The sequence below is a fragment of the Lucilia sericata genome, unplaced genomic scaffold, assembly GCF_015586225.1.
Source record: "Lucilia sericata isolate MDLA Ls3-8-SP2 unplaced genomic scaffold, ASM1558622v1 Contig000099F_arrow, whole genome shotgun sequence".
Taxonomy (NCBI): domain Eukaryota; kingdom Metazoa; phylum Arthropoda; class Insecta; order Diptera; family Calliphoridae; genus Lucilia; species Lucilia sericata.
This window is the reverse complement of record NW_023994131.1, coordinates 600,615-623,147: the sequence shown is the minus strand read 5'-3', so window position 1 is coordinate 623,147 and position 22,533 is coordinate 600,615. Positions and strand designations below refer to the sequence as shown.

General features: G+C 31.6%; 1 protein-coding gene across 2 annotated transcripts in view; it reads left to right on the top strand.

The window, feature by feature from the left end:
* Positions 1-7,791, top strand: part of LOC119599991 (probable elongation factor 1-delta) — a 46,548-nt gene extending 38,757 nt beyond the window's left edge. For both annotated transcript variants that reach the window (XM_037949975.1, XM_037949974.1), the window contains one exon: positions 7,170-7,791. In XM_037949975.1, coding sequence (XP_037805903.1) covers positions 7,170-7,760 — 591 coding nt within the window. In that variant the 3' untranslated portion in view covers positions 7,761-7,791. The remainder of the gene's footprint in view (positions 1-7,169) is intronic.
* The last annotated feature ends 14,742 nt before the right edge of the window (positions 7,792-22,533 follow it).

The window sequence follows — 22,533 nt, the reverse complement described above, 5'->3', positions numbered from 1 at the left end:
GTAGACCATAGTTTGCTGGCTCCGGAGGTTAGGTTACAGGTTTTTAGGTGATTTACCCACTTTTCCCGCTTGTAGTCGTTAACCAACTTGCTGATCTCCCGGTTGAGCTGTTGAATTCTGGGATCGCTGGGGTTGGTTCTTCGGATTTCGTCTCGCTCATCTGCTAGTTCCGCTGCTGTTGCTGGGAAATTTGGTCTTATAAGCGGGATTCTACCAGCAGGTATTGTACGAGCAGCGGCAGCAAGGACGATTTCCCGGAACTCCCTTTCTGCGGAGCGCACGTCAGAAGGGGGGGGTAAATTCCTAAACTTGCGGTTGGTAAACTCTCTGAAGCTTATCCAGTCTGCCTTTTTTTGATTTTTATAAGTCCGGCGTTCAGAGACTATAAAGTCCGTCGGTTTGTCAAGCTTTATTATTATGGGTAGATGGTCTGATGACAGCGAAACTATAGGTTGCCAGGACGTATAGTTTAAGAGACCAGCACTACAAATTGTTATATCTGGCGAGCTCGTGCAACTACCCATAATTCTGGTGGGGGCATCGTCATTCACTGTGCAAAACGTGGAGTTGTCTATCTGTTCCGCAAATGCTATACCCCTCTGGTCATCCCCGAGATTCGAGTGCCAGAGCTCGTGATGAGCATTGAAATCTCCCATCACGACACGGTTATCACCTTCCAGGAGGAATTTGATGTCAGGGTGATAACCTGCAGGTAAGCTGTTGACTGGCGGAATGTACACGTTGTACAGCTCAATTTCGGCAGCACCTGACTTAACCGCAATCCCCTGGTGTTCGATGTTTGGATCTGGGCTATTAAGGTCAGGCGAAATGAGTCTGTACTGCACAGAGTTGTGTACGATGAATGCGATGCCTCCACCACCGCTCCTTGCGCGATCCATTCGCAAGATGTTGTAATTATTACAACGCTGTAATTGGCAGCTGGACGTTAATTTGGTTTCTTGGATCGCTGCGATCTGGACTTTATGATGCTGCATAAAGTGAGTTACCTCTGTGATCTTACTAAGGAGGCCGTTACAATTAAACTGCATTAATGTCAACACTTCAGGTCTATGGGCAGCAATTTGAGGTGTTAGTGGCTGCGAGTGTATTTGTTGTTGTGGCTGTGGGTGTTGTAGTGGCCTGTGTTGCTGTTGTGTTAGATGCTGTTGGGGAGGAGGTGTAGCCGTGCTCGATTGCGTCGATGTTGATGACGTTGAGGACGGTGAAGGGCTGCGTTGTCTATTAATGCAACACGGGGCAACGAAACCATCACTCCACTCCCCAAGATTATTCAGACCGCTGCAGTTACGGTTGGCATCTTTCCTGAAGTGGACCCACTCGTTGCAAACGGTGCACCTAACTGATGGTCTGTTAGAGTGCAGAACTCCGTGGCAAACAGAGCAGTACCATGGTCCTGGATTTTGTTCAACTCCGGCTCGGACCAAAAGAATACGGAGCAGATTTGCCGGAATAGTCTGCCCCTTAAAAGAAAAAAGAAGAATAGAGAATACATACGTGTAAAGTCGGTGTGGCTGAGTTGACAATCCTTGGTCGTTGTTCGTTGAACTCCGAGTCGTTCCGGTGCGAAGAACCGATTGTCGTGGGAACGGGCCATAATTGTAAATTTTTATCCTTTTTTCCAGAGATAAAACAAAAATTTGATATTGGGACTTAAAAGACCCCTTGGGGTATCTAAAAATAATATTTTTTGTTACAAGAATCTGTATTTAAACGTTCCAAGATAAATTATTCGGATCATTTTTCTGTCGCTAATTCAATATATTGGAACTTAAGTCTATTTTTATAATACTAGGATCAACTATTTTTCCGGGCAAGTTTTCTGGTATATATTCTTTTAGATATCAGCTTTTATACATTTTAAGTTTTCAATGTGTTGTGGAAGTGTACAACTCCAAAACATGCCTCGAAGAAGCACCATTCAAAATAGTAAAATCATTATTTTTATATACCAATGGCCTCCATGCTGCATGGCACGATATCATTATGATCACATCAAAAATGTTGATATGTGTTTAAATATTATTTACTATGATCAAATTAAAACCAAAATTTAGGACTTACAGTGTTATTGTAACGGGCAACATAAGCGTGAAAGTTACGAGTAGTAAAAACTGAAATCTACTATATAGGATGACGTTTTGTTAAGGCATGTTTTGGGGTTGTATACCGCTATAATATATTGAAAATTTAAAATACATTAGTGCCAATATGTACATGAATATACACTAGACAACTTTGTCGGAAAATATCGTCCCTAGAGGTACGAAAAGGGACTTATGATCCAGATAATTCAATTAGAAACTGAAAAACGATACCAAAAATATATCTTGGAACTTTTAAGTACAGATCCTTATAACAAAAAATATTATTTTTAGATACCCTATGGGTTCTATTAAATTCCAATATTAAATTTTGGTTTTATCTCTGGAAAAAGGGTGAAAACATTACAAATATAGCCAAAAATCGCCATTTTAATGATATTACATGAAAAGAGGGTACAAATCCCCCAAAATTGTGGACCAAATGGGTCAAAAATATATCCATGCGGTTAATAGTAACCCCTTAAAACAATATTAAGCATAAAACCATGCGATTCTAAAATTTGTGTATCGTATAATATGATCAAATATGAAATACAGGAAAAATTCGCATACTTTTGTGAAGTAGTTTCATGGACTTTAAAAAAAAAAAAACAGAACTAATTTAAGTAAATGTAAAGTTTTCAACTTTTAAGGGGCGTGATATCAAAACTAAGGACTATCTAGACAATATAACAAATTAATTTATTTATTTTCCACACAAAATATATTATTAAATTTGGTTTCTTGTCATAGTTTACCTAAATTCGAATACTTATGAGAGACACTGTATATACATATATAAAAATTAATGTGTGTTTGTATGTACATATGTATGTATGTATGTATGTATGTATGTTTGTTTGAAGTCTACAGACGGCTAAACGGCTCAACCGATTTTCTTAAAAGTTCCACAGTGTGTATGCCTGGAAGGGAAAATAGGCTACCTTTTATTTTGAAATTATAGAAATATAAATAAAATATTAAATTAGCATATCTGAGAAAATATAACAGAGTTCTACCATTATTATTAATACTTAAAAAAATATATAATATTAATATTTAAGAAAAATATGGGCGGTATAGAAGTAGGGGGCGTCGTATCTCCCATAAAAGTTAAATATAAAAAATCGAATATCTGGGAAACTATTGGAGTTAGAATGTTCAAATTTTACACAAACAATTTGGACATCCATCTAAACATGTTTCTAATAAATTTGCGGATTACAGGTATGGTCCCTCCCATAAAAATTACCCGAATAGCAATAGGGCATGGTACCTCCCATATGAATTAAATACACACATTTTTACATCTGGGAAACTATTGAAGTTATAATCGTTAAATATTCTACGAACATCTTTGATATCCATGTAAACATTTGTGTAATAAATTGGCGGATTAGCATGTACCTACAATATGAACTAAAAATATAAAAATTCGTAAATCTATGAAACCATTAAAAATGTCAAAATTTGCAACATTGCAAAATCATATGAACCTTTGGAAAAAATCGGTGAACTTGCAATAGTGGACGTTGAGGACTCCTCAACATTTGTGCATGCACTTTTAATATCAAAATTAACATGTAGTTGAAGAATAAGTGGACTAGCAATGGTAGGCGTACATTCCCATACAAATTAAATACTAAAATTCGTATAACTGGTAATATATAAAACCTAGAACCCTAAAAGTTTACATGGAAATCTTTTACATCCATATGAACATTTGGGTGCGAAAATGAATGAATTACACGCTGTGACAAAATTACAAAAAATCAATCACTCATAGCGAGACCTAGTGAAGCTGGTAGGTCTAGTAGAGTAGAGTACCATTTTTAAAATCTTCAATATACCCTAAAAATCGGAAGATATTGGAAAAAAACGTTTTTTGTTGACTAGACAGACCAAAAAAAAAATATATCTCAAAATTTTCTTAACCGATTTAATATTTTTCAACTGTTTTGGAAAGAGTTTCCTTTGTACTTTTACATTTTTTAAGGAAATGTGTAAAATATTTAGATCTGAATACAAATTTTTGTATTTTTTTTTTTTTAATTTTTTTTTACAATTCAAGATCATTTTTGACCCACACTTTATTTGAAAACATATTTTTTAAATATTTTTTTCAATATCTACCGATTTTTAGGGTATATTGAAGATTCTAAAAATGGTAAAATGATATACTCATCTAGGTTTTTAAGTGTCACACAGTGTTATCAATAGCGGACATGGAACCTTTTATACGAAATAAAAAAATGAGTATATCTTACAAACTAAAATAGTGAGAGTTTTAAAATATTGTACAAATAATTTCACTACATATGCACCTATGAACATTGCGGACTTAAAAAGTAAGTAAGAAAAATCGGAAAGGGTTTTTTATTTATATTGCTTTTAGGGTAGCGAAGCACTCTAGGTTTAGCTAGTTTAGAGTATAGATTGCACGTTTCCTTTAAACCCTTCTAAGACAACACCAAATTATAGTGAAATATTACAATTCCTATAGTAGAGTTACATGAGTGAATTGCAATTGTTCGTGCCTTCACTTATCACAAATTTATTAGGATTTAGGCCTGTATTTAAAACGTATTAAATAGAATACATACTAAAGAAATAATCAAAATATAAACTTTAACTACCGTTATATTTAATGTGGAATAACGGAACCTAATTTTTTCATACCACAAAAATGCCACGGCCGCATATAAAATTAGCTTATATTAGGAACAGCAACAGCATTTTGTATGGACATATGAACAGATGGGGACAAAATGGGCGGACACCTCCCATATAAAGAAAATATAAAATAAAATAAAAGTATAGATTAGTATATCTGAAAAAAGTGGCCTCCGGTAGGTTAGTGGTTAGTGTTCTAGTCTGGTAGACCGGAGGTGGTGGGTTCGATTCCCACCTGAGGCACTGGCTAAGGAGCGCACAACAGGCCCGATAGAGGCCTAGGTGTATTTCTTCGGATTTGATGTATATACATCCTCCTTTCAAACTAACTAACTAACATATCTGAAAAAATATAACAGCTAGAGTTCTCAAATTTTTTAGGAGCCACTTTACTACAAATATGAATATTTAGGAAAAAATGGGCGGACTAGCAATAGGGGCGTGGTACCTCCATACAAAATTTCTATATCTGGGAAACTATTACAGCTAGAATCTTTAAATTTGCACAAACGACTTTAACATCCATGTGAACATTTGGAGGAAAAAATGAGGGGACTTTTATTAGAGGGTTTGGAACCTCCGATATGAATTAATTTTGAATTAATTCTTATATCTAAGAAACTATTACAGCTAAAATCCTGAAATTTTGCAGGATCAATTTTGACTAGCAAATAGGAGTGTGGCACCTCCTATAAGAATTTAATAAAAAAATCGTTTGCTTCAGTAGTCCTACTAAACTCAGAAACAAATTCACTTTTTACCAAATTTGTTTCTTTTTACCTGATTTTTAGTCATTTTTTGATTGGTTTTTTTTAAACATTAAAAACATAAATTTCGAAAGTATTTCTGACAATTTATTTCAGTGCCTGTGTTCTGTAACAAAGTATAACAAGTAGTCCGACTCTCACATATAGGAAATTACTCTCTCACATATACGAGTTCCGTGTGAATTCAACTCTCTTGTGAGAAGTTTAAACTTGTCAAAACCCTCAAAAGTTTACCTTTCTTTTTTGACCACTTTTAAGGATCGTACGCGAAATTTCAGTTACCCACAAAAAATCCGTAATTTTTTAAAATAGATTCATTGCACTTTTCACATAAAATATTGTTTAATTTTCTTAAACTGGAAAAACAAATTGTTTCTATTTATTGACATTCCATTTTTGTTGTTGTTGAATTTTAATTTACAAACAGAGTTTCAATTTTTGGTATTGAAAATTCATGCAACTAAAAAGTGGAAGACTCTAATATTTCAATATTTTTTTCTCGACTCGAATGTTACAGAACACGGGCACAGAATTACAAACTTGAGGTTATGAATTTATCCATCATAATTCATTTCATACATTCTAATTTATACTTTTATATATGCCAATTAATAATCAGATTAGTTAATCTAAAAATAGATTTAATCTGATGTTAATCCCCTTCGATGTTTTTGAGTACGAAGTTAAACTTCGCAGTGTTGCCATACAAAACATCAGAAAACGTCACAGTTTGTTATCAAAACAATGAATGTTTTATAAAAAAGAAGAAGACAATTGTAAATTTAATATGAAAATTAATGAAAACTTAAATTTAATACTAAAAAAATTATTTGATGTCTCCATAATTTATAATAATCAATGGAACATTTTATTGCTTATTTTTATAAAAATTGTATTAATTTTTTGCATCAGCTGTTTACACTTTTGCATTTCTTGCTCAAGAGCGGGTTTTTAAGTTGGCAATCAAATGCCAATTAATAATCAGATTAGTTAATCTAAAAATAGATTTAATCTGATGTTAATCCCCTTTGATGTTTTTGAGTACGAGGTTAAACTTCGCAGTGTTGCCATACAAAACATCAGAAAACGTCACAGTTTGTTATCAAAACAATGAATGTTTTATAAAAAAGAAGAAGACAATTGTAAATTTAATATGAAAATTAAAGAAAACTTAAATTTAATACTAAAAAAATTATTTGAAGTCTCCATAATTTATAATAATCAATGGAACATTTTATTGCTTATTTTTATAAAAATTGTATTAATTTTTTGCATCAGCTGTTTACACTTTTGCATTTCTTGCTCAAGTTTAAACCACCCCCATTGGCGCTTAAACTAGCAAACAAATTTAACTGAGTACTCAAAAACAACTTCCGAGGATTAATTTTAATTTAATCTCTAATAGTTCACCTAAAAAAAATTAAAAATTTACTAGATTTTAATGATACGCTATTTTGCTTTTTGAAGGTATTGTTCTCGATGACACATTTTGAATTTTTGTTATAAAATAGTTAACTTCTTTTTTTTTATGATATGTTGTTTTGCATTTCAGGTGACGATATCTATGTACATAGATAATAAAATACATTCATACATATTATATATTCTTTAAATTTTATTTATTTAGATGGACGGTATTTCTTGTGTGGAGGCAACTATAGTCCCATCCAATCTGTTGGAACGCATTCAATTACTGGAGGAGGAAAATGCTAATCTAAAACAAATAATTTCAAAGTTAAATGACCTTAGCATAGACTCACAAAAACGTATTGCTGCTTTGGAAGGATTAATTAAATGTTCTAAACCTGTTGCACAATCAGTAACGGAAGATGATGATGGCGTTGATTTATTTGCTTCAGACAGTGATGAAGAGTCGGAGGAAGCTGCACGTATAAGAGAGGAACGCCTAGCTGCATACGCTGCCAAAAAATCTAAAAAGCCAGTCTTAATAGCTAAATCTAGTTTGGTACTAGATGTAAAACCTTGGGATGATGAAACAGACTTACAAGAAATGGAAAATTTAATACGAAAAATTTCGACCGATGGATTATTATGGGGTGCATCTAAATTAGTTCCTGTAGCTTTTGGAATAAGTAAATTAAGTATAAGTTGCGTTGTAGAAGATGATAAAGTTTCAATTGATTGGTTGACTGAAGAGATTGAGAAAAATGAAGAATTTGTTCAAAGTGTTGATGTTGCAGCTTTTAATAAAATATAAAAAAAGGTATAAATTAAGCATACAAAAAAAATATATAAAAGATGTCTTACATATATACATACATAATACATTACATTTATTATTGAACAAATGTGTGTTTTCATTTCGACCAAGTAAGGGCGGGTTTTTCTGATAAAGATAATCTACATTTTCATTGTTTATGTTTTTGACTGAAAAGTTGGCAGTACTGTCAAAGTTAACTGCTTTTAAATACATAACTGAAAAACACAATCATCGGTTAAAGTCCGCCTAAATTTGTTCCGAGTTTAATCTAACAGCAAGTTAAGCCTAGTTTAACTGAGTAGTAAGAAACCCGCTCTAAGAGTACTTTATTAGAGTGCACAGTGGGGCAGAATGGAAATTTTTTGGAAATAAATCTGGCATTTCTAAACGGCTGATCCGATCGGGATAAAATTTGGCGTGAGCGTAGCCAAGGAGTATTCGAGTTTAAGTTTTGAAGATGAACCCTGCAGATGCCCCAGACATGCAATACGACATGTAAAATTTTTAAACTCGTGCCATTTTTTTTTGTTTTTCACCCAAAAACAAAGATTTTTATATTTTGTGAAAGCGCTCGACGAGATCTTGAAAAAACATGCTTGGACATACTACTTATCTCTTATAATATCCGAGTTATAGGCATTTAAAAATTTAGTGATACAAAATTTACCATACCTTGGTCCGCCTTTTTTTGAATACCGGGCGTAAATTTGGACCAAATGGACTCAATTGTTAGTTAGACAACAAAATTTCCAATAATATACAAAAAATTTCAGATCAATATCATTTACAGTTCCAAAAATATACGTTTTTTAATTTAAAAATTCAAAAAATTTTAGATTTTTGGCGTTTTTTTGCCAAAAATGTGTCTTCTTTAAGAACATATAACAATTTTATAGTTTTCTAAAATTTATCTTTACGCAGAACGCTTTGGCGTAAAAAACTTGTCCTAATTTTTGAAAATGTTGCCACTGCGTCCTTCCGAATATGACCTATTTTTTATCAAAACTTCAACTTTGGGCGACATGTTCTAAAATCCCAAAGCTGGGATCAGAAAACTGAATGGAAACCTCAATATGTTTTCTATTTACTCCAAAAGTATTTTCCCAGCCCTGAAAGAAATGTGGGCCCTATGGGCAAAAAAGTAAAAATCCCATTTTTGGGATTTTCATTCCTATTTTTGGGAATTGCGGGATGCCCTTTGACCTTTTCAATTTTTTTTTACATTTTCTTATTTGAAATGACAAATTTAACAAGCGTTGAAAATTTCATTGAGTTTTGTTCATAAATAAAGATTTTGTCATATATTGCATATTTGTTTAATTTCTAAAACTATGATTTATATCAAAATTTTAATAGGGTCGCAGATAGCTACAACAATTTAGTCCATATTTATCCCTTAATATCATTTTTTAGTTAGATATGGAAATTCTCTACCCTTTACAAAAAATTTCAAGCCAATATGTCAATTACATTCAAAAATATGTTCATTTAAACCTGTGTCCTTTAATTTCATCTTTTTCATATTTTAGTATTAAGTATGACAGAACATATTTAAATCTTATATTTACCTATTTTCTATTTGTTTGCTTATCCTTATAATTGAATTAAATTTTCAAAAATTTATAACTATTTTTTACCTAAATTTTTTCGACAGATCATTTCGTTCTGTTTCGTTTATGATCATGTAGGTAAAAATATACAGGTAATGATAATTTCGATTCATTCACTAATAAGAAATATCAATGACTGAATTACAGGTTATAGTAATATAGTCCTAAATGTTAATAGGTAGACAATTCGTAATTTTTTACTTCGGAATACCTGTATCGGAAATGACTCAGATTTTAAGTACCATATTTAATAAATCTACAATGAAGATTACATTAAAGTACGAAGAGTTGTGTTCCGTTTTATGGAGTGTATCTTCAAAAGGGCCAGAAAGAATTGAAGACATTTCAAATTATATAAAAACTACATATTGTAGAAAAGTAGACAAAACAGGCATATCAAAAATTGAAAACTTTTTGATGTAAAAAGTAAGCCTGTGGATGGAAATCAAAAGAAATTTCGATTAAAATTTTGTAGTTGGATGGAAACTACTACGGAAATCTCAACTTACAACACATCAACAGGAGCGCCTTGCAAGTCATACGAAGACTTATGTTCAAGGTCAAAAAAAAGAGGGTCACACAAAAACTTTTTTCAATCTCAAATGAGGAAATTGCTGATACATTTAACGAAATGCTGAAAAAGGAAAACCAACCTATGGATGTCGTACATATTGCAACTATTCTTCCTAATGCATCACCAAAACGACTTAAGCGAATTGTGGAAAGTATACCAACTCCAACGTCATAATCAAATTTTACTGAAGAGGAAGCAATAGCGCTTATGTTGGAACTGGGTCTCAGTCGAAATAAGTACCAAATATTAAGGAAAGCTCTGCATGAAAAAGGACACAATATATTACCATCATACAAGGCGATCCAGGAAAAAAAAACAAACTATCCTACCATCACCTATTGCTGTTAATGATGTGGAAGCTTGTATTGATATATCATCTTTGCTCGAAAACACAGCATCAAGAATTGTGTCAGACTTTTCAGAAGACCAACTAAGGAAAATTCATAACTGTGATGTTGTCTTAATATATAAGTGGGGATGTGACGGTTTATCAGCACTTCCAGAATACAAACAAGCTTGTGGAAGTCGGACATTAGCAGACTACAAAAGTGTATTTATGTCATCATTAGTGCCATTACGAATTCGTTCATATTCCCTTAATCCATCATCGTCAAGCATCGGAAATTCATTTGAAGATATATGGATCAATACAACTCCGGGTTCAAAAAATTTTTGTAGACCGATTGGATTTGAACATATAAAGGAGTCAAAGAAAACAACAAAAGATTTAGTGGAATATTTAAAAGATGAAATAAATGCACTGGAGCCCATTTGCATAAAAATAAAGGAATTCTCTATTAACGTATCATATCAGCTAAGCTTAACAATGATTGATGGAAAGGTCAGCAATGCCATAACAGAAACTTCTTCTTTCTGGAGATGCTCAATATGTAATGAGAAAAAGTCGGAATTCTCAAATATAAACAAAAGCAGAACTATTAATGAAGAAGACCTGTCTTTCGGAATTTCACCACTTCATGCCAGAATACGATTTTTGGATTACTTTTTACACATAGCATACGACCTCAAATATAGAAGTGTGACAGAGAATCTTACTAAATCAACAAAAAATAATGAAGAATTGAAAGAACTGAGAGCTGCGGAAAAAAGCAGAATCCAAGAAGAATTTAAAGTTCAGATGGGATTAAACATCGACAAACCACTTTCAAGTTGCGGTAGTACAAATGACGGTAATACGGCGAGAAGGTTTTTTCGTGATTTTGAAATTACTTCAAAAATAACTGGAATCGACAAGGAGTTGCTTCGAAGAGTTAACACTATTTTAATGGCACTGAATAGTAAACATAAAATTAATGGAAATCGATTTGGGGAATATACATCTGAAATTTCTAAATTACTTGTATCTCTGTATCCATGGAGGGAACTAACACCAACAGTACACAAAGTATTGTGTCATGGTCAAATAATAATTGAATCGAATATTCTTCCACTTGGAGAGTTAACAGAAGAAGCCCAGGAAGCGAGGAATCGAGATTTTAAGCATGTTCAACTATTCAGCTCAAGAAAATGCTCCAGGCAATCACAGAATGAAGATATTTTTAATAGTTTACTTCTATCTTCTGATCCTGTTCTTTCAACTATGCGAAAAAGATGGATTTGTTATGAAACTCTATCATCTCAAAACAAGGAAGATTTAAAGGACTTCTGACCTTCTGGATATGTATACCGATATGACAGATTATTTTATAGAAAATAAGTAGTGTTAGGAATTAACTATATAAGTAGGTTGTAAGAATTAATTGTATTTTATGTTTCGGTGGGCGGGAAAGGTGGTTTGTGTGGGGTGATTTAGGTGTTGTTGTGCGTGGCTCATAATAAAATTATAATTTTTTTATTGTATATACAATTTTATAGTCTTTAATAAAATAATTAACTAAATAATTTTTAAAAATTGTCCAAATATTTTATTCAACACCAAATGTATGTTCTGTCATACTTAATACTAAAATATGAAAAAGATGAAATTAAACGACACAGGTTTAAATGAACATATTTTTGAATGTAATTGAGATATTGGCTTGAAATTTTTTGTAAAGGGTCGAGAATTTCCATATCTAACTAAAAAATGATATTAAGGGATAAATATGGACTAAATAGTTGTAGCTATCTGCGATCCTATTAAAATTTTGATATAAATCATAGTTTTAGAAATTAAACAAATATGTAATATATGACAAAATCTTTATTTATGAACAAAACTCAATGAAATTTTCAACGCTTGTTAAATTTGTCATTTCAAATAAGAAAATACAAAAAAAAAATGAGAAGGTCAAAGGGCATCCCGCAATTCCCAAAAATAGGAATGAAAATCCCAAAAATGGGATTTTTACTTTTTTGCCCATAGGGTCCACATTTCTTTCAGGGCTGGGAAAATACTTTTGGAGTAAATAGAAAACATATTGAGGTTTCCAAAACTGCTTTCAGTTTTCTGATCCCAGCTTTGGGATTTTAGAACATGTCGCCCAAAGTTGAAGTTTTGATAAAAAATAGGTCATATTCGGAAGGACGCAGTTGCAACATTTTCAAAAAATAGGACAAGTTTTTTACGCCAAAGCGTTCTGCGTAAAAACACCTTTTAGAAAACTATAAAATTATTATATGTTCTTAAAGAAAATTTTATTTTATTAATAAAAGAGTTAAGACACATTTTTGGCAAAAAAAAAAACGCCAAAAATCAAAAATTTTTTGAATTTTTAAATTAAAAAACGTATATTTTTGGATCTGTAAATGATATTGATCTGAAATTTTTGTATATTATTGGAAATTTTGTTGTCTAACTAACAAGAAAAAATTGAGTCCATTACGCCCGGTATGCAAAAAGAGGCGGACCAAGGTATGGTAAATTTTGTATCACTAAATTTTTAAATGCCTATAACTCGGATATTATAAGAGATAAGTAGTATGTCCAAGCATGTTTTTTCAAGATCTCGTCGAGCGCTTTCACAAAATATAAAAATCTTTGTATTTGGGTGAAAAACAAAAAAATGGCACGAGTTTAAAAATTTTACATGTCGTAGGTACCCTACGCCACAGCGCCGTCCCTGGGGCATCTGCAGGGTTCATCTTCAAAACTTAAACTCGAATACTCCTTGGCTACGCTCACGCCAAATTTTATCCCGATCGGATCAGCCGTTTAGAAATGCCAGGTTTATTTCCAAAAAATTTCCATTCTGCCCCACTGTGGAGTGGTTACAAGGTATTTGAAAAAAAACAAATAAAAATTACAGAGTCCACCGAAATGAAGGTTTGAAAAAACTTTTAAAATCAATCTGACTGGATACAATATATTTTTGGGAGCTGAAACCGAACCTCTTTTTCTTTTATCACCCACAATTTTCTTGAATAGTTCATATGTATATTATGGAAATTTTATATAATATAAAAAAAAGTATTTACGATTATTGTTATAAATTATATATTTCATTTAAATCGGTTGAAAACTAAATATTTCGCTACGGTTTCAATAAAGTTTCCCAATATTACATAGCACAGTGGACCATTCTATGTGACGGTTGAATGTGAATTTCTCGATTTGCATGGTAACAAGTGTAATATTGTTTAAAATTTTTTTTCTCCCCTTCGCCCTTTCCCCACCTGCTTATTGTTCTTAACGACTGATATTTTTATAATTGAGTGTTTATTTATTTTTTTTTTGAAAGAGTAATTATGAATGAGTGTTTTGTGAGTGAGAGTTGTATGAATGAGTTATTTTTATTGAGTGAATGTGTTCCATTTCGAAGAAATGGGTCTTATACTCAAATTATATGATTGAAATCGAATGATATTGATTTTGTGAGGTTAGCAACGATCGAATTTACAATGGACAGCAAGATTGAATATAGATTTCGGAGAATTCAGTCGCCTATACGGGACATTTTTATTAATTAACATAAGTGACCATTGTTTGTCTAAAACCCCGAAACAGATTCTATGAATTTATAAAGGAAAAGTTCTGGCCTTAAATTTAAGAGGACCAATTTCAACACTACTGGGTTTCCTGCTTCAACCCCATTTCATATACTATTAAAATCGAGACCTTAGAAATAAAACACCACGTGAATCGGTTTCATACTCCACGGGAAATTTTATATAATTTAATTATTTTGGAAAAATCCAAAGAATATATGTATGTATATTAAAATTTGTGGAATTAGTTATGAATGTATATTCTTCTTTGCTACAGGATTATATATATATATATATATACGTAACGTAATTCTTAATTCCTTTTCTTAAACGGTTTAATTATTTAAAGTCATTTATTTTGTTACTCTTTTATTTTATTGATTTTTGCTATTAATTGTTACGTTGTTTTGTTGTTTTTGTTAATCTGCTTTAACATTTATTTTCATCGGATTTATATTATATTTTGCAAATTAACTTTAAAATGTTCTCTTTTTTAATTTTTTTCGTTAATTATTGAAATAATTTTGTAAAGTAGTTTTAAGAGTTAAGTTTTAAGCTGTACACGGAGAAAAATAGAAGGTTTGAGTTGTTGTGGTTAATTCTAACTATTTCTGTATCCGATTAATTACTTATTTATTTATAATAACATAATTATAATGAATAATAACTTAAAATTTTTTGTTTTTATGAAATAATTATTGGGAAAATGAATTCCTTAATAAACTAATCTGCTATTCCTAATGTAACCAAACCATTTCAAATTTTTTTTTTGGGTTACCGGAAACCATGTATGAGGAACGTTACGGTAACAAGGTAGGGCAGGGGAATAATAACATCAGTTCCCACAAACACGACTTAAAATTTCACATCCACCTTTCCGTTTGTTATATCAATAGTTTATTTGAGTTAAATTCATGTTATTATGTACTTCTAAGCACGTGATTTCTTTGGTAATGTGATTCGGCAGTGACATATTAAGACCACCACCCAACCCGGCGAGCTAGACATATTGCAAGCACGTGCTAAACACAATGTTCACTGGTAACCGAAACGACAAGCAGTAGTCAAACTAAGTCGATGAATGAAATTTATTTACTATCAATTGATTCTTGTAATTAATGTGATTTAACACCTCGGTAAAAGAATACCGTATCTGTTCCACAAGTCATTTTTTTACATGTTTTTGCGTTGAAAATTTCTAGAATTCTTATTAAATATGTTTAAATAACTATTTATATGTTGCCGGGATTGTATATAATTTTATGTTTCCATTTAAATTTCGTACCGTTTCAATTAATTTAGTTATAGTCTTTCGAATTTGGGAATAATTAAGTAATTTATTTTTGGACTATACGAATTTGTTAATGAAGAACATACCTACTCTTATCCGAAATAAAAGTTACGAATGAATTCTTTTTGCGAATGTAGTGATATTTAAGTCGTGGTTAATATTTTATGATTTGGTTTGGTTACAGAAATATATGAAGATACATACATATAATTAAATAATCCCAAAAAAATTTTTTGTGGGTTCGAGAATTTTTATATTTTGAATTTTATATAATTTAAAATTTCGCGTAGAACTTTCGCGTAGAACTTTTCTGAGTTCAGTCAAAATATGGCAATGCGTCATAGTACAGAAAATCTTCCTGATACTCAGGAGAATGAGATTAATATTTGTTCAATTTGCCATGTAAATTATGATCACACAATTATTTTAGTCTCTACAAGATGCATTTCTCAGTATATAGAAACATAACCCAGTTGTCCTCGATGCCGTAATACTGTGACTAGGAATAGTTTGTTGGAATATTTCCACCCAAATCCTTATGCAAATGCATCATTTATGGAAACAGAATCAAGGTGAAAGGATACTGTCAGGACGTAAAAAGGGAAATAGACAAGTTAATAAGAATAGTAGGTATACTTCTATGAGTCAAGGAATTTGAAATATGAGAGTTAATGTGAATAATAATTTGGAGTCAGGAGTTTTAGAAGATAGGATTAGGTCAGATATTGAAAACAGTTTTCAGGCTGAAATTACTAAGCTTCAGGAGGTGGTGAAGAGGCTATCGGATCAATTTCAGTTAGTTTGCTAACATAGTCATCCTTTGTTTACTTCTAAAGTGAAGGAATAGTACTGGAGGTACCGTAGATCTGTAAATCACATAGAATGGGAAGATCTATGTAGGGCTATAAAAACACAATTCAATGATCATTTAAGTGATCTGGATATAATTGAGTTGATGAGAGACAGAAAGCAGGGTGTCAACGAAAGTTTTGATGATTTTTACCATCAATTCTGCAATTGAGCGACCGTTTAAAGTATCCCCTCAGCGAACAGGATATAGCGGAGATATTAAGAAGAAATCTTAAACCGCAGTTTCTAAAAGAGTTGTGTTATTTACAAATTAATAATGTGTTCTTCTTACGTCGGTTGGTATTAAGAAGAGAAGCCTTATGTTTAGAGTTAGGTGAGAACCTGAAACATTTTAGGAGGAATATTAATAGTATTGAATTTGATATAAACGCTTTAAGTGAGGAGGAATTAGTTGATGACATTTGTGAATTGAGGAAGCCAAGGAACGAGATATATAAGGAGGGAAGGAAGATTTGTTGGAATTGTAGACAAGAGGGCCATCGATATGTAGGATGTATGAAAGAACGCTCAATAATTTGTTATGGTTGTAGAGATATAGGAGTTTATAGGCCTCAATGTGTTAGATGCCAGGGAGACATAAAACCGAGCGTCAGCGAGTACACCAGTCTGCGCTCGAGAGCGAACCAATAATTAAAAAATTGGAGAATTATGATAGAAAACTGTACAGGACCGATAGCAGCACGCAAACATTTGAATTTGAGAATGAAAATGAGTATAAACCAAAATTATATCCTCTTAAACCATATCACGAACGCGTATGATTACATAATATAGCGAGAGATAGAATTTTCTGCGAATCTTTTTCAAATAGTGCCAATTTTAACTCTTTTAATAAACGGAGAAGAAGAAATTCCATAAGAATTAGAAACTATTAAAATCATTTGAAACAGTCTAGAAATAAAATTAAGAATAGTATTGAATCCATTGGAAAGTCAGATAGTGATATAAGACCTTATGTTCGAATTAATGTATTTGGTATGTCTTTGTTTGGTTTATTGGATTCTGGAGCATCGTTATCATGTTTGAGTGGTAATGCTGCAAAAGAATTTCTCAATAAAAATATTCCTTATAAAAACTTATAATTTTGTTCAAGCGGCCGGAGGTCAGCAGTATAGGATTTTGGGTTATAAGGATACTAATAGAAAATACGGAAATTTGGAGAAGAACATTATATTATATATTATTCCAGATTTGAAACAGGATTTGTATTTAGGCATCGACTTTTGGCATTCTTTTGGGCTTACGGATAGGATTCTTGGAACAGTGTTACAATTCGTGACGCATATCCTCAACCGAAAATTAATGGGATTTTGTCCAGACTCCCCAAAGCTGAATTTATTTCCTCTCCAGATTTGAAACATGCCTTTTGGCAAGTAGGTTTGGATGAAAAATCTAGAGATATGCCAGCTTTTACTGTACCCAATAGACCTTTGTGCAGATTAAGGTTATGCCGTTTGGTTTAACGAACGCTCCACAGACTCTTTGTCGTCTTATGGATATTATAATTCCCTCCCACTTAAGAAATAGAGTCTTCGTAAATCTGGGATTACTTTAAACATATCCAAATGTAAATGGTGTATGAAAGAGTTATTTTAAAAAAACATCTCCAAACTTGGACAACGGTGCAAAACTAAAATAAAAAATATGTTTGCTGATGAAATTCACACATATCTCTCCAGGTTACTTAAACGTTAAGGGCCAATCTTTAGGTGAAAGATTAGCGATTAAATTAAAATTAATCGTCGAAAGATGTTTTTGAGTACTCAATTAGTTAATTTTGTTTGCAAGTTTAAGCGCCCAATGGAGGTGGTTTAAACTTAAGCACGAAATGCAAAAGTGTAAACAACTGATGCAAAAAAAATAATACAATTTTTATAAATATAAACATTAAAATGATCTATTTATTGATTAGTATAAATTATGGACACTTCAAAATAAATTTTTTTGTTTTTAATTTAAGTTTTCAGTAATTTTCATATTAAAATTACAATTATCTTCTTCTTTTTTATAAAATATGCATTGTTTTGATAACAAACAGTGACGTTTTCTGTTGTTTTGTATGGCAACACTGCGAAGTTTAATCTTGTACTCAAAAACATCAAAGGGGATTAACATAAGATTATGTTTATTTGTCATTATAAAGGCCTCAGTTTCTGCTTTCTAAATCCGTGGAGAAACTTAAAATTCAGATTTTCATATTTCTATGTTACTGACTATAAGTGCCTAAAGGTACGAAAACCCGTTTTTTTACCCATAACTCAAGATTTTGGAGGTGTTTGGCAAATTTCAAAAACATACTCTTATTCTACTCGGATTCACCTTTCAGAAAAATAGTCTCACTGTGTAATTTTTAATTTAATATTAACTTCAAGAAAAATATATTGGAAACCAAAAAAAATGTTTGTTAGACATAACCTAAAAATATATATTAATTTTGTAAAATTCAGCTCATTAATATTTTTAAGTGTAAATTTGAGTATATCGTGCTTACATATGTACATTTTTGCAAATATCAAAAATACTATAGCAAGAGTTTGTAGGGCGTGAAAATATATTAAGGAATATGATATTATTTTTTTCGCGATTGTGAAAAAAATTCCCGCGCAATGAAGTTTTGTAAAAATTTTACTTTTTCTATATGAGAAAAATAAATATTTTTGCCAACATTTTTGCATTTGTATTGTATTACCTTAAAGAGAACATTGTTCTTTAAATCCTTGTTATGAAAATTTTAACAAATTGCGATAATATTGCATGTTATAGAAAATAGTATAATTTTATATAAATACTATTAAAATAATTTTTTAATAATAACGAACGAAAGCATTTTAGAAATTACTTTCGGTGCGGCAAGTTTTTTGACCAAATTGACTTAAAAAATAGCCTTATATTATCAGGACAGTATTAGCTATAAGACAGTGCTATGGTATTTTGCCGCCCAAAAAAAGTCATTACCCTAATGTACTTATGTCTATACAACAAAGAAAAACGTAATTCTTAATTCCTTTTCTTAAACGGTTTAATTATTTAAAGTCATTTAATTTGTTACTCTTTTATTTGATTGATTTTTGCTATTAATTGTTACGTTGTTTTGTTGTTTTTGTTAATCTGCTTTAACATTTATTTTCATCGGATTTATATTATATTTTGCAAATTAACTTTAAAATCTTTTCTTTTGTAATTTTTTTTGGTTAATTATTGAAATAATTTTGTAAAGTAGTTTTAAGAGATTACTCTTCGGAAGCAGAGAACCAGGCCTGATTCAGTTGTACACGGAGAAAAATAGAAAGTTTGAGTTGTTAATTCTAACTATTTCTGTATCCGATTAATTACTTATTTATTTATATTAACATAATTATAATGAATAATAACTTAAATTTTTTTGTTTTTATGAAATAATTATTGGGAAAATGAATTCCTTAATAAACTAATCTGCTATTCCTAATGTAACCAAACCATTTCAAATTTTTTTTTTTTGGGTTACCGGAAACCATGTATGAGGAACGTTACGGTAACAAGGTAGGGCAGGGGAATAATAACATCAGTTCCCACAAACACGACTTAAAATTTCACATCCACCTTTCCGTTTGTTATATCAATAGTTTATTTGAGTTAAATTCATGTTATTATGTACTTCTAAGCACGTGATTTCTTTGATAATGTGATTCGGCAGTGACATATTAAGACCACCACCCAACCCGGCGAGCTAGACATATTGCAAGCACGTGCTAAACACAATGTTCACTGGTAACCGAAACGACAAGCAGTAGTCAAACTAAGTCGACCATTACAAAGTGGCGCCCACGTGGGGCAGATATGGATGAAATTTATTTACTATCAATTGATTCTTGTAATTAATGTGATTTAACACCTCGGTAAAAGAATACCGTATCTGTTCCACAAGTCATTTTTTTACATGTTTTTGCGTTGCAATTTTCTAGAATTCTTATTAAATATGTTTAAATAACTATTTATATGTTGCCGGGATTGTATATAATTTTATGTTTCCATTTAAATTTCGTACCGTTTCAATTAATTTAGTTATAGTCTTTCGAATTTGGGAATAATTAAGTAATTTATTTTTGGACTATACGAATTTGTTAATGAAGAACATACCTACTCTTATCCGAAATAAAAGTTACGAATGAATTCTTTTTGCGAATGTAGTGATATTTAAGTCGTGGTTAATATTTTATGATTTGGTTTGGTTACAGAAATATATGAAGATACATACATATAATTAAATAATCCCAAAAAAATTTTTTGTGGGTTCGAGAATTTTTATATTTTGAATTTTATATAATTTAAAATTTCGCGTAGAACTTTTCTGAGTTTATTTAACTTAACAAACAGTTCAGTCAAAAGCCTTAAGTTTAGAGTTAGGTGAGAACCTGAAACATTTTAGGAGGAATATTAATAGTATTGAATTTGATATAAACGCTTTAAGTGAGGAGGAATTAGTTGATGACATTTGTGAATTGAGGAAGCCAAGGAACGAGATATATAAGGAGGGAAGGAAGATTTGTTGGAATTGTAGACAAGAGGGCCATCGATATGTAGGATGTATGAAAGAACGCTCAATAATTTGTTATGGATGTAGAGATATAGGAGTTTATAGGCCTCAATGTGTTAGATGCCAGGGAGACATAAAACCGAGCGTCAGCGAGTACACCAGTCTGCGCTCGAGAGCGAACCAATAATTAAAAAATTGGAGAATTATGATAGAAAACTGTACAGGACCGATAGCAGCACGCAAACATTTGAATTTGAGAATGAAAATGAGTATAAACCAAAATTATATCCTCTTAAACCATATCACGAACGCGTATGATTACATAATATAGCGAGAGATAGAATTTTCTGCGAATCTTTTTCAAATAGTGCCAATTTTAACTCTTTTAATAAACGGAGAAGAAGAAATTCCATAAGAATTAGAAACTATTAAAATCATTTGAAACAGTCTAGAAATAAAATTAAGAATAGTATTGAATCCATTGGAAAGTCAGATAGTGATATAAGACCTTATGTTCGAATTAATGTATTTGGTATGTCTTTGTTTGGTTTATTGGATTCTGGAGCATCGTTATCATGTTTGAGTGGTAATGCTGCAAAAGAATTTCTCAATAAAAATATTCCTTATAAAAACTTATAATTTTGTTCAAGCGGCCGGAGGTCAGCAGTATAGGATTTTGGGTTATAAGGATACTAATATAAAATACGGAAATTTGGAGAAGAACATTATATTATATATTATTCCAGATTTGAAACAGGATTTGTATTTAGGCATCGACTTTTGGCATTCTTTTGGGCTTACGGATAGGATTCTTGGAAATGTCTGAAATTGAGGAAGTTAAGCAAATTTGTGAGGAAAATGTTTGACGGACAGACAAAAAGATATTTTAAACCAGGTAATTCAACTTTTTCCAAATTTTGAGAAGAATGGTCTGGGAAAAACGTCTGTATTAGAGTATTGAGATTCAGCCTGGTACTAAACCGATAAAACAAAGGTATTTTTCAGTGTCGCCGGCAATTCAAAGTAAAATTCATGATGAAATTGACGTTATGTTGCAGTTTGGGGTTATAGAACCCGCTCCGCCTACTTGTTCTTGGAGTAGCCCCGTAGCATGCGTTAATGGGTCAGGAAAATTTAGGTTGTGTCTAGATTAACGCAAACTTAACAGCGTTACAATTCGTGACGCATATCCTCAACCGAAAATTAATGGGATTTTGTCCAGACTCCCCAAAGCTGAATTTATTTCCTCTCCAGATTTGAAACATGCCTTTTGGCAAGTAGGTTTGGATGAAAAATCTAGAGATATGCCAGCTTTTACTGTACCCAATAGACCTTTGTACAGATTAAGGTTATGCCGTTTGGTTTAACGAACGCTCCACAGACTCTTTGTCGTCTTATGGATATTATAATTCCCTCCCACTTAAGAAATAGAGTCTTCGTCTATCTTCGTAAATCTGGGATTACTTTAAACATATCGAAATGTAAATGGTGTATGAAAGAGTTATTTTAAAAAAACATCTCCAAACTTGGACAACGGTGCAAAACTAAAATAAAAAATATGTTTGCTGATGAAATTCACACATATCTCTCCAGGTTACTTAAACGTTAAGGGCCAATCTTTAGGTGAAAGATTAGCGATTAAATTAAAATTAATCGTCGAAAGATGTTTTTGAGTACTCAATTAGTTAATTTTGTTTGCAAGTTTAAGCGCCCAATGGAGGTGGTTTAAACTTAAGCACGAAATGCAAAAGTGTAAACAACTGATGCAAAAAAATTAATACAATTTTTATAAATATAAACATTAAAATGATCTATTTATTGATTAGTATAAATTATGGACACTTCAAAATAAATTTTTTTGTTTTTAATTTAAGTTTTCAGTAATTTTCAAATTAAAATTACAATTATCTTCTTCTTTTTTATAAAATATGCATTGTTTTGATAACAAACAGTGACGTTTTCTGTTGTTTTGTATGGCAACACTG